Source organism: Pongo abelii, chromosome 6 (genome assembly GCF_028885655.2).
Source record: "Pongo abelii isolate AG06213 chromosome 6, NHGRI_mPonAbe1-v2.0_pri, whole genome shotgun sequence".
NCBI lineage: Eukaryota > Metazoa > Chordata > Mammalia > Primates > Hominidae > Pongo > Pongo abelii.
In genome coordinates, this window is record NC_071991.2 from 10,055,263 (window position 1) to 10,068,152 (window position 12,890).

The 12,890-nt window shown below is 54.7% G+C and overlaps 2 protein-coding genes across 3 annotated transcripts; one reads left to right on the forward strand and one right to left on the reverse strand.

Annotated features, from left to right (window-relative positions):
* The first annotated feature begins 19 nt into the window (after positions 1-19).
* On the forward strand, positions 20-4,860 carry MEPCE (methylphosphate capping enzyme). The gene is made up of 4 exons (XM_054560244.1): positions 20-2,424; positions 3,653-3,871; positions 4,005-4,131; positions 4,244-4,860. The coding sequence occupies exons 1-4, from the start codon at positions 757-759 to the stop codon at positions 4,294-4,296; spliced, it is 2,067 nt and encodes a 688-aa protein (XP_054416219.1). The 5' UTR covers positions 20-756; the 3' UTR covers positions 4,297-4,860.
* Positions 4,861-6,020: 1,160 nt separating this feature from the next.
* PPP1R35 (protein phosphatase 1 regulatory subunit 35) lies at positions 6,021-7,262 on the reverse strand. Of its 2 annotated transcripts, XM_024249882.3 has the most exons (4): positions 6,881-7,250; positions 6,587-6,803; positions 6,370-6,506; positions 6,021-6,272 (listed from the first exon to the last, which is right to left on the reverse strand). In XM_024249882.3, exons 1-4 carry the CDS (start codon positions 7,109-7,111, stop codon positions 6,099-6,101), a joined length of 759 nt encoding a protein of 252 aa, XP_024105650.1. In that variant the 5' UTR covers positions 7,112-7,250; the 3' UTR covers positions 6,021-6,098. The 2 variants fall into 2 exon arrangements, with proteins under 2 accessions (XP_024105650.1, XP_024105651.1); XM_024249883.3 differs by lacking the exon at positions 6,370-6,506 and having other exon boundaries at positions 6,881-7,262.
* Positions 7,263-12,890: the final 5,628 nt, after the last annotated feature.

Sequence of the window (12,890 nt, forward strand, 5' to 3'; positions counted from 1 at the left end):
TTTAAGGAAGCGACGTCACAGGCCCCACCCCTAAGACGGGGGGCGGGGTGCCACCTCCAGCACGTGCTGCCTCTACCCGCGCAAGCCCAAAAGGGTGTGCGCAGGCGCTGCCCACTAGGGGGAGGAAGGAGGCGGGGTGGGGAGGTTGTTAGATTTAGAGCCGGGCGGAGACCGCTGGGACTCATTCCTCAGGAACAAGGGTCGGGTGTCAAGGAGACCTTTTCACACCAGCTCCTGTCCCCCGCCTACGGTGGGTGGGATCGCGCGGCAGAGACAAAGGAGATCAGTAGGGCCGGACATAGCTGCGCAGGGAAGTAGGGTGTCAGTTTGGGGTGGTGGGCTTTTGCGGGGGCTGTGGGGGGGTTATATTTAAACTCCCAGAGCCGTTAAGTTGGTTCGTACTCTGATGCGCGCGCAACCAGGGTGGTGGCGGAGTGCGCATGCGTGGTTCCGGGGCGAAGGGGACGCGCGCTCGCCGTGCGCGCTCGCGGCCGGGTGGTAGTGGCGGAGGAGAAAGGGGTCGGCGCACGCGCGGTTGAGTCCTCTAGTAGTTCGGGTCTCGCGGGCATCTTGTTTTGGTCTCGCGGGCGAGTGGGGCGCACTTCGCGGGGAGGCGCTTGGGCGCGAGACTAGGCGAGAAGAGCAGAGCTGCGCGCGCACTCGGGAAAGGGGGGGAAGGGAGCAGGGTCCAGGCAGGGAGGGTTAAGCCCCCTGATCCCCCTCGTTACCCCGACTGGCACGGAATAAGGGGAGGAAATGATCGAGATGGCGGCGGAGAAGGAGCCGTTTCTGGTGCCGGCCCCGCCGCCGCCGCTCAAAGATGAGTCGGGCGGAGGGGGCGGCCCCACGGTGCCACCGCACCAAGAGGCCGCCTCTGGGGAGCTCCGCGGCGGGACGGAGCGTGGTCCGGGTCCTTGCGCGCCATCTGCGGGGTCCCCGGCCGCTGGGGTCGGTCGGGAGAGCCCCGGGGCCGCGGCCACCTCCCCCGGTGGTCCCCAGGCGCAGCAGCACCGAGGGGGCGGCCCCCAGGCGCAGTCGCACGGGGAGGCCCGCCTGTCGGATCCCCCGGGGCGAGCCGCTCCCCCGGACGTGGGGGAGGAGCGCCGGGGAGGGGGCGGGACAGAGCTGGGTCCTCCTCCTCCTCGACCCCGCAATGGCTATCAGCCCCACCGGCCACCTGGGGGGGGCGGGGGCAAGAGGAGAAATAGCTGTAATGTAGGGGGAGGTGGGGGAGGCTTCAAACATCCGGCCTTCAAGAGGCGCAGGCGGGTGAATTCGGACTGTGACTCTGTGTTACCCTCCAACTTCCTGCTGGGGGGCAATATCTTTGATCCCCTGAACCTGAATAGCCTCCTGGATGAGGAAGTGAGCCGCGCCCTCAACGCGGAGACCCCTAAGTCATCCCCCCTTCCGGCCAAAGGGCGCGATCCGGTGGAGATTCTCATCCCCAAAGATATTACTGACCCGCTCAGTCTCAATACTTGCACTGATGAGGGCCATGTAGTTCTTGCTTCGCCACTCAAGACTGGTCGGAAGCGGCATAGACACCGGGGACAGCACCACCAGCAGCAGCAGGCAGCCGGAGGGAGTGAGAGCCACCCCGTACCGGCCACAGCCCCTCTCACCCCCTCACTCCACGGGGAGGGCGCCTCACAGCAGCCGCGGCACAGGGGCCAGAACCGGGATGCCCCCCAACCCTATGAACTCAACACAGCCATCAACTGCAGGGATGAAGTGGTGTCTCCCCTTCCATCTGCTCTGCAGGGTCCCTCAGGCTCCCTATCAGCCCCTCCAGCTGCCTCAGTTATCTCTGCACCCCCATCTTCCTCCTCCCGACATCGCAAACGTCGCAGGACTTCCAGCAAGTCGGAGGCAGGGGCTAGGGGTGGAGGCCAGGGTTCCAAGGAAAAGGGCCGAGGGAGCTGGGGAGGCCGCCACCACCACCACCATCCACTGCCTGCAGCAGGCTTCAAAAAGCAACAGCGCAAGTTCCAGTATGGGAATTATTGCAAATACTATGGGTACCGCAATCCTTCCTGTGAGGATGGGCGCCTTCGGGTGTTGAAGCCTGAGTGGTTTCGGGGCCGGGACGTCCTAGATCTGGGCTGCAATGTGGGCCATCTGACGCTGAGCATTGCCTGCAAGTGGGGCCCGTCCCGCATGGTGGGCCTGGATATCGATTCCCGGCTCATCCATTCTGCCCGCCAAAACATCCGACACTACCTTTCCGAGGAGCTGCGTCTCCCACCCCAGACTTTGGAAGGGGACCCGGGGGCAGAGGGTGAGGAAGGGACCACCACCGTTCGAAAGAGGAGCTGCTTCCCAGCCTCGCTGACTGCCAGCCGGGGTCCCATCGCTGCCCCCCAAGTGCCCTTGGATGGAGCGGACACATCAGTCTTCCCCAACAATGTTGTCTTCGTCACGGTAAGAGGGTCCAGAGGCTCTTGGAATAGGGGCCAGGTGTGAAGATGAGATTAAATGGGAATGTAGCAGGGAAGGTTATGACCCAGATCCTCAAAAGAGGGGTCTGGGTTGGCAAGTGAGAGCCTCTGCTGGGCCTCTCTCCCCTCTTATAACCTGGAAAGGTGGGGTCTCTACCTTGGGGCATTGACCCTGGAGTCCTTTGGCATGACTGCAAGGATCTCCAAGATAGAGGAGGACTCTTTTTTGCTGTGCTTCCGGCTTGGCCTATAATCCACACTGGTCCACCTTCCCTTCCTTTGAAGGCTGCTGCTCACTAGGGAATTTGATCCAGGTGGAACTTGGTCCTCAGATTTACTGAAGGAGCCTGAGAATGGGAATCAGGCATGGAATGTCTTCTAGGGAGGAGATTAGGGTAGCGGCAGACTTCTATTGGCATTTCTGCCCTTTCATAGCCACGTTGCTCCCATCAGCGGCTTTTGTTTTCCTAGACAGTTTGTTGAAGAGTGTCAGGAACCCAAGTGGCTTGGCTGTAGATCCTCTCCACATTGACCCTAGATAGTGGGAGAGGGAAGAACCAGAAACTCCTCTGCAGAGAGGAGAGAGTCCCATGCCCTGCAGAGTCCCCTGACTGCACACAGCTCCCCAGAGAACACTCCAGTTAGGCTGCCTGCTGGGATCGTTGCCATTGTGTTGGGTTAAGCCTGAAGAATGGTCTTTTTAGAGGATTGTGATGAGCTTATCTTCTAGAAAAGGCTTCCTAAAGGATGTGGCTCTTCATTTCTCTCAGAGAAAGGAAAGAATAGGCCTGAAACTTTGCCAGCCCCAACTGCAGGGAAGGAACCACAGGTCTGCCTTTGAAACCTGGGTTAGTTACCCTTGCAACACCTGCAGTCACTCCACTTAATGTCTGTGGGTGAGAATAAGCACAGGATACGGTCCTGGGATCCTAGCTTTGGAAGACTTCATGGATAATTTGCGCCATTTAAAATTACTCAGGCTCCCTTGACCTTTTTTGGCTTACCACCAGTAGGAAGAAGCAGAGGCAGGAAGGTGTAGAGGAGAAAACAAAACTCAAAGAGGGCAGGCACTTTTTGGGAGTTAGTCTGAGAAGAACGTGGCCACGGGCTAAAGTGAGGCCGCAGGACTGTATCGGCCTCAGAGCAGGTTGCCTGGGAGCAGGGGTTCTTTGATTCCCTCCGTTGACCTCACTGCCGATTCTTGCCCTCAGGGTAATTATGTGCTGGATAGAGATGACCTGGTGGAGGCCCAAACACCTGAGTATGATGTGGTGCTCTGCCTCAGCCTCACCAAGTGGGTGCATCTGAACTGGGGAGACGAGGGCCTGAAGCGCATGTTTCGCCGGATCTACCGGCACCTACGCCCTGGGGGCATCCTGGTCCTAGAGCCCCAACCCTGGTCATCATATGGCAAGAGAAAGACTCTTACGGTGAGTTGGGTGTTGGGGGGAATAGTCATTCCTTTGGTTGAGGCAAGAAAAGGCCCCGAGGTGGGCCAAGGGCATCGCCCTTGGCCAGGGGAGGCGGCAGCATGCTGAAGTGGTCCCTTGCCTCTCTCCTTAGGAAACAATCTACAAGAACTACTACCGAATCCAACTGAAGCCAGAGCAGTTCACTTCCTACCTGACATCCCCAGACGTGGGCTTCTCCAGCTATGAGCTTGTGGCCACACCCCACAACACCTCTAAAGGTAAGGCTGGTTTATTTTGTCAGGGAGGCTGGTCCTGGCTGAAAGAGTGCAGACCCCCATGGGGATTCTTGAGGTGCTGCCAACCCCTTCTGATCATTCTCTCTCCCCTCAGGCTTCCAGCGTCCTGTGTACCTGTTCCACAAGGCTCGATCCCCCAGCCACTAAGTGGCCCCCTGAACAGAAAGTGTGATGAGGCTGTCCTCTCTGCTCATAAGGACCTGGGGGAAGAGGAAAGTGTCCCAAGGTCTTTCCTTTCTGACTCCAAAAATAGTTTCCTTTCTTGGATCTGCAAAGAAAGCTTTTCTTCCGTCGCTGCCTCAGCCTCCTCCCTACGCCTCTGGCACCTGCACAGCAAGGCTGGCTGTGCTGGAGTCACCATCATCTTCCTCTCCCCCAGCCTCCCAGGCTGGATGGCATGGACTGTTTGCTGACCTCTGTTCTCTTAGGGCATGGGAGGTGGGAGGATATCAAATTCTCTAGCCCTTTCCTCCTATTCTCCCAAGGAGAGAGATTCCCATTTCTCCTCGGCTGTTGTCCCTAGCTCTTGTCCCTAGCTGCATTTCAGTGGACCATGGATAGATGGACTGAGGGTTAGAGGGGGAAGCCTGGCAGGGAGGCACGCAGGTACTGTGAAAATCCTTCCCTCTGCCCTCCCCCAGTGGGAGAGGGGGTTGGGTTTTGAATGTGAGAACAGCACAATAAACTTGATGTCTAGGGCAGTGGCCCCCACACCTGTGTCGGTATTTTCTAGCTGGTGGGGGATGGGTGGTGCCTCCCACCAGAACCTGTGCTGTTTCTCTTCCGTCTCAAGGAAGACAAGTTTTTCAGTGGTTGAGCTGATTGTTGAACACTAGTCAAGTCCACACGCAAGTATACAGAAGCCTAGTCAGGAAAAGGTGTGTAATGCAAATTTTGGTGTGGAACTTGGAGTCTGCCTTCCCTCCCCGGAAAAATCCCGTAGAGGCTTTGGTTAGAAGGCTAACTTTTTGGTTTTTGTTTTTCTGAGATGGAGATTCATTCTGTCATCAGGCTGGAGTGCAGTGGTGTGATCTTGGCTTACCACAACATCCGCCTCCCAGGTTCAAGCGATTCTCCTGCCTCACCCTCCCAAGTAGCTGGGATTACAGGCACGCGCCACCGTGCCCAGCTAATTTTTTGTATTTTTAGTAGACATGGGGGTTTCACCATGTTGGCCAGGCTGGTTTCGAACTCCTGACCTCAGGTGATCCACCCGCCTCGGCCTTCCAAAGTGCTGGGATTACAGGCGCGAGCCACCGCACCTGGCCAGAAGGCTAACTTGGAAAGAGTTGACGGTGGAGGTAGGCAAAAGTGCTTTGGATCAAATGCTCAGGGACGGGCCAGCACCTTTTTTGTGCTGTGGAATCAGACTTACAGGCAATTAACATGAAGCTCTTCGGGGGCTTGTTAGGTGTTACTGGAACTTCGAACATACTGAGTATTCAGGTCAGGTGTAAACAGGATGGACAAGGCTCTTAAAGGTAAAAAGCAAGGAGATAATTTCAGTAACTCACTGTAGACAGCTGGCTTGCAAGCTCCTTGAGACAGGTAATCATGGAAGGTTTTCGTGAAATGTGATAAGCTGGGCTCTGCATTTTGAGAGATCAGAATAAGTGATGCAGAGAACAATCACTGCCTGATCAAAAACAGGCAGTAGCTGTGGCTGAAGTCAGGGAGAGGCAGGTAAGGTTGTGAACGGAGGGGTATCTAAGTAAACCTCTAACGTGGACAGTGTTTTCCACTTGCCATGACTCTACCAAGTTCCAAAAAAGCCCCCAAACTCGACTTCCAGGCAGCTTCCAACCTGAGGCTAAGTGGATAACCCCCTAGAGAGCTTTTAACCCCAGTTTAGGCCTCCAAGAAGAGTCCCATTTATTAGCAAAATTACTTTATTCTAACAAATAGTTTAACACAAAAATACGAACTAGCCCTCCAGGGATCTTTGGGGTCTACGCTTCCCATCGCCTCAGTGTCCGGTGCATGAGGAAGGTGTCCTCTGAAGGGCGGGGCCGGAGTTGAAGTCGGAGAGGGGGCAGACCGTCCAGGGTCAGGTGTGGAGATTCGTAAAATAGTGTTTCTGGGTCACACAAGATGGTCATGTCTGGCCCCGGCCCAGGTGGCTCCTGTTGGGAGGTGGGGCCCAAAGCAAGGTTACACTTTGGGAGGAAGGATCCGGGTAAGGGGATACATGGAGGAAGCCCCATGCCCAGACCCCATCACCTTTGGGTGCGGGGCTCGAGCCTGTGGCGGCAGGAGAGCCAATTTCTCCCTGAGCGCGGCGTTCAGAACCTGTTCCTCCGGCACCTGCAGGCTCACCAGGTCCCGGAAGAGCCGCTTGGAGCGCGGCACGTTCAGCCCTGAGAGCGCAGCGGGGGCGGAGGTGAGCGGCGCCCCTCGCCCCGACTCCCGCACGCGGCCGCCCGCCCGCCCCCCTCACCCTCGGACACGCTCTCCTCCAGGCCGCAGCGGATCTGGAACGACTTTCTCAGCTGTTCCTCCACGGCCTTCGCAGCATCAAAGTGGCTCTCGGCTGCGGCCCGCAGCTCCAGGCCCAAGGCCAGGCTACTCTGCAGCACGGGCATCTCCAGCTCCTGCGGCACCGCAGGCTGCGGCTCGGACCGCACCGGGGAGGGCGGTGTCAGGCGGAAGCGGACCTGGGAGCAAAGGGGCAGGGCAGTGACCAGGTGGGCGCAAGGCCGTCGCGGGCCGGGGGCCAGCCTCCCCCGCTCACCTGCCGCCGCTGCCGAGCCGCGCCCCGCCGCTCCGCCCGCCCCTTCCGCCGCCCGGGACTGCCGTGCCGCGGCTGAGGGCTGTCGGGCCGCGGGCTCAGGCTCAAGTCCAGGCCGGGCTCGGGCACTGGGGCTCGGAGTTCCGGGACTTGGGGCTCCGGGGGTGGCCCCGGGACCGCCGCGGCTTCTTCCCCGTCCGCCGACTCCAGCTCTGACTCCCCACAACCCATCATCTTTGGAAGTGCCTTGAGGGTGCGGGGATGCGGGGGTCGCAGGCGGTCCAAGGGTCAGAGGACACAGCCTGGCCACCTCCTCCTTTCCCCCGCCCCTCCTAGACGCCGCTACCGGAAACCGTTAACCCTTTCCTTCGGGGGCGGAGTCAGCAGCCCCACCCACCCTGTTGACGCTCCCAGGCGTCATTTCCCTCGCCCAGTCCCCAGGTTCCCGGCGAGCTTCCGCACTCACAGCCTTCGCACCGCCCCCAAGCCGAAGTATTGGAAGCACTCGCAGACTTGGCACCGCCCCCAAGCCGAAGTGTTTTTGAGGTGGGGTCGGTTGAAGCCCTACGGGTCCTCATCAGGGCCACTCCTCCTCTTGAAAACTGTGCTATGGCTGAGTTGCCCAGAAGAATCTTAGTCCTGCTAGTGCTGCGATGCCCAGTGCCCAGTGTGTCAGTCCTCATTCTGGGGCGCCAAATGGGGCAATATTTTTTTTTTTTTGAGACTGAGCCTCTCTCTGTAGCCCAGGCTGGAGTGCAGGGGCGCGATTTCGGCTCACTGCAACCTCCGCCTCCTAGGTTCAAGAGACTCTCCTGCCTCATCCTCCTGAGTAGCTGGGATTACAGGCGCGCGCCACCACGCCCGGCTAATTTTTGTATTTTTAGTAGAGACGGGGTTTCACCATGTTGGTCAGGCTGGTCTCGAACTCCTGACCTCGTGATCCGCCCACCTCGGCCTCCCAAAGTGCTGGGATTACAGGCATGAGCCACCGCACCTGGCCATAAATGGGGCAGCTTTAAGGTAACGGTCCAGTGTGCCCTGACCTCCCCACTCAGACCTCCACAGCATTTCCAGTGTTCCGTTGCCTCCAAACTCGGACCGGAGTTTCCCTGTATGAGTGCGGGCGAGGGTCGCCGACCCCATCCCGGACTCCCTTCTGGGACACAGCAACTTTTGCAGCTTTTTGTGACTACTTTTACCTTCGAGAGTTCCCTGAAATATTAATTTGTATAAAAAGTAGATATCTGGAACGGGTGCGGTAGCGCATACCTGCAATTCCAACTCTTTGGGAGGCCCGCCTCCAAGGCGGGAAGATGGCTTGAAACCCTGAGCTGGAGACAAGCATGGGCAACATACCGAGACTCCACACCACCATTCCCAATCTCTACCAAAAAAATTTAATTTTAGCCAGGCGTGGTGGTGGTGCTCGCCTGTAGTCCCAGCTACTGGGAAGGCTGAGGCGGGAGGATCACTTGAGTCCAGGAGTTCCAGGCTGCAATGAGCTCTGATCATACCACTGCGCTCTAGCCTGGGCGACAGAGCAAGACCCTGTCTCAGAAACAAACAAAAAACTCTGTATTGTGGGTTCAATGTTTTGTTTTGTTTTTTGAGACGGAGTCTCGCTCTGTTGCCCAGGCTGGAGGCTGTGGCACAATCTCAGCTCACTGCAACCTCTGCCTCCAGTGTTCAAGCAATTCTCCCACCTTAGCCTCCCAAGTAGGTGGGATTACAGGCGCCTACCACCACGCCCGGCTAATTTTTTTGGTATTTTTAGTAGAGACAGGGTTTCACCATGTTGGCCTCGAACTCCTGACCTCAAGTGGTTCACCTGCCTTGGCCTCCCAAAGTGCTATGATTAAAGGCAGTAGCCACTGCACCCAGCCTTGAGTTCAGTTTTTTAAATTTTTAATGTTAGTGGATTTATCCTGGGCCCTGAGCTTTTCCACGTAGCAGAAGACCCCTGAACTGAAGAAAAGGAAATGAGAGCTCCCACCTGCTCCTTAGGTTACTTGGGGCAGGTCCCCTCAATTCTGCAAGCCTCCTTTCATTTTTGTGTAGAATGTAAGTGGAAGTGGGTTCAGGAATCCTTTCTTACTCTTTTTTTTTTTTTTTTTTTTTTTTAATTCTCCAAACTGCTTCAAAAAGGTTCAGGAATCTTGAGGCTTTCCTGGAATTGATTTGATGCTCAGTTAACAGGCATGTTTGTACCACTTTTCATTATGAGAGTTTCCACATTGTTCATTTTATCTTTCCAGGAAGTGCTGTGGAACATCAGATAGAATGGATAGCATAGCCCAAATTTTACAAAAAGGATTTTAAAGGAAGATCTCAATGGTTAAACACTACAGGCTTTCCTGCTAAAGTTAAGAACAAGAAAGTATGTCTATTATCTCATTGTACAATTGTGAAAAGCAATAGCGAGGTACAAATATAAATGTTTAAACTGGGAGTATAAATTAAAAATTTTTCATGGTGACATAGGAGGGAGAGAATAGAATGAAAGACAAAGAGTCTAGATTCTTCCAAATATACTTTGTATTGTATATTTGACTTTGGAAATGTATGCATTTTATATAATTATATTAAAAGGTTTTAAAAAATCAGGCTAGGCACGGTGGCTTACACCTGTAATCCCAGCACTTTGGGAAGCCAGGGTGGGTGGATCACTTGAGGTCAGGAGTTCAAGACCAGCCTGGCCAACATGGTGAAACCCCGTCTCTACTAAAAATACAAAAATTAGCCAGGCGTGGTGGTGCACACCTGTAATCCCAGCTACTTAGGAAGTTGAGGCACAAGAATCGCTTGAACCCAGGAGGCGTATGTTGCAGTGAGCTGAGATCGTGCAACTGGACTCCAGCCTCTGTAACAGAGCGAGACTCTGCCTCAAAAAATAATAGTAAAATAAAATACAAATACAAAAAAATTAGCCGGGTGTGGTGACAGGTGCCTGTAGTCCCAACTACTTGGGAGACTGAGGCAGGACAATCACTTGAACTCAGGAGGTGGAGGTTGCAGTGAGCCAAGATTGTGCCACTGCACTCCAGCCTGGGTGACAGAGCTAGACTCTCTGTCTCAAAAAAAAAAAAAAAAAAAAAAACACTAATAAATCATGCTGTATTTTACCTTAAATTGAAAAGTATCAAGACTGAGCACAGTTGCTCAAGCCTGTAATCCCAGCACTTTAGGAAGCTGAGGCGGGCAAGTTGCCTGAGCTCAGGAGTTCGAGACCAGCCTGGGCAACATGGCAAAACCTCGTCTCTACTAAAAAGTACAAAAAATTAGCCAGGCATGGTAGCACGTGCCTGTAGTCCCATAGTCCCAGCTACTCAGGAGGCTGAGGCATGAGAATCACTTGAAACCAGGAGGCGGCGGTTGCAGTGAGCCAGGATCTCGCCACTGCACTCCAGCCTGGATGACAGAGTGAGACCCTGTCACAAGAAAAAAAAAAAGTTGGGGTTCGGAACAGTGTTTGAGGGTACATGGGTGAAACAACATTAGCCAAATGTTGATGACTGCTGAAGCAGGATTTTATTACTATATTTTCTCTACTGTTGCATATTCTTGAACATTTCTGTGATTAAACGTTTTTTGTTTATTTAAAAAAAGAGGCTGACGCAGCTTCGGCATGCAGGAAGTGTTGGAGCTGAAACTCGAAACTGTCCCCCAGGCCTTGGCCATGCTGATAAATATCGAGGCCCTACAGGAGTTCGTGTCCATGAACCCAGTAAACGCAATTCCTCAGCCTTAAAATCTAGTCACTGTCTCATTTCAGGCCCCAGCACAGATGAAAACAAGCCATTCTGTTTGCCCAGTTTACATTGCGGGTCTCCAAGAAGTGGAATGTTCACCAATGATTTTAAGAAAACAGGGCCTGGCGCGGTGGCTCACGCCTGTAATCCCAGCTATTTGGGAGGCCGAGGCGGGCGGATCACCTGAGGTCGGGAGTTCGAGATCAGCTTGACCAACATGGAGAAACCCTGTCTCTGCTAAAAATACAAAATTAGCCGGGCGTGGTGGTGCATGCTTGTAATCCCAGCTGCTCAGGAGGCTGAGGCAGAATTGCTTGAAGCTGGGAGGCGGAGGTTGTGGTGAGCCAGAGATCGTGCCATTACATTCCAGCCTGGGCAACAAGAGCAAAACTCCATCTCAAAAAATAATAATAATAATAATAATTTTTAAAAAAGAAAACAGTACGAATGTGAAGATTGGAAGGTGGAGGTGAGAGGTCTTGGGCCTGCCCACATTCTTCCTAAGCTATTTTGGCTGGCCCAGGCTGGGAGGCCAGGAATTGCTTTTCCTCTTCAAAAGAAAAGGGGACAAAAAATTAGCCAGGTGTGGTGGCACGCATCTGTAGTCCCAGCTACTCGGGAGGCTGAGGCAGAAGAATTGCTTGAACCGGGGAGGCAGAGGTTGCAGTAAGCCGAGATTGTGCTGCAGCACTCCAGCCTGGGTGACAGAGTGAGACTCGGTCTCAAAAAAAAAAAAAAAAGTGGGGAGGAGGACAGGGCATGATGGTTCATGCCTGTAATTCCAGCACTTTGGGAGGCCAAGGCAGGCAGATCACTTGAGGCCAGGAGTTCGAGACCAACCTGGGCAACACAGTGAAACCCTTTCTCTACTAAAAGTACAAAAAATTACCTGGGCATGGCAGCAACTGCCTGTAATTCCAGCTACTCGGGAGGCTGAGGCACGAGAATCACTTGAACCTGAGAGGCAGAGGTTGCAGTGACCCAAGATGGCGCCACTCCACTCCAGCCTGGGCAACAGCGTGAGACTCTGTCTCCAAAAAAAAAAAAAAAAAATGGCTGGGACACTGTGACTCATGCCTGTAATTCCAGCACTTTGGGAGGCAGAGGCAGGAGGATCCCTTTGAGGCCAGGAGTTCAAGACCAGCCTGGGCAACATAGTGAGACCCAGTCTCTATAAAAAAATTAAAAATTAGCCAGGCGTGGTGGTGCATGCCTGTAGTCCCAAGTACTGGGGAGGTTGAGGTGGGAGGATCCCTTGAGCCTAGGACTTCGAGGCTGCAGTGAGCTATGATCACGCCACTGCACTCCAGCCTCGGCGACAGAGCAACACCCATCTCTTAAATATTATGTATTATAAGACTTTTGGGGCCAGGCGCGGTGGCTCACGCCTGTAATCCCAGCACTTTGGGAGGCCGAGGCAGGCGGATCACGAGGTCAGGAGATCGAGACCATCCTGGCTAACACGGTGAAACTCCGTCTCTACTAAAAATACAAAAAATTAGCCGGGCGTGGTGGCATGCGCCTGTAGTCCCAGCTACTCGGGAGGCTGAGGCAGGAGAATGGCGTGAACCTGGGAGGTGGAGCTTACAGTGAGCCTAGATCGCACCACTGCACTCCAGCCTGGGCAACGGAGTGAGACTCCGTCTCAAAAAAAAAAAAAAAGACTTTTGATTGGGTTGGACCTCACCAGTTAGTGATGCTCCTTTAGTTATCTGAGGCTGCTGAGTGGGGTAATCCTAGACCTGGATGCTAGTTTGAAGAAAGCTAGTCTCAGTGCTGGGAGGGGTCATTCAAGGTCATCCATGAGCTTCTGCTGAGCCAGGTGCTATAGGTGGGCTAGGTGGGACAGGAGACAGGTCAGCATCCAGGGTCCTTCAAGGGACCATGTCCTTGAGAAGGGGTAGGATGCCTCCAATGCAGTGGTCCACTGCACGGTGTGGCTGAGACTGCTACAGAGGACACATGGGAAGACCTGCCAGGGTTGGAGGCGGGGGAGGAGCAAGGGCGTCATCCTGGAAGTCACCCCCAAATAGGGCCAAGAAAGATCAGAGAGACAGCAAAGCTCTAATACCACCCTCTGCAAAACCCACCTACGGCAACCCCTCACCTCCTGTCTCCTGTTCTCAAACTGGCCTATGCCTAAGGGCCAACCCAGAGAAACTTCCACACTGGTCCCTGTCACACGAGACACGCTGGAAGATGGGAATGGCCAACCCTCCAGACGCACACACATCCAGGCTCCTATCCCCAGAGTGCGTGTTCTC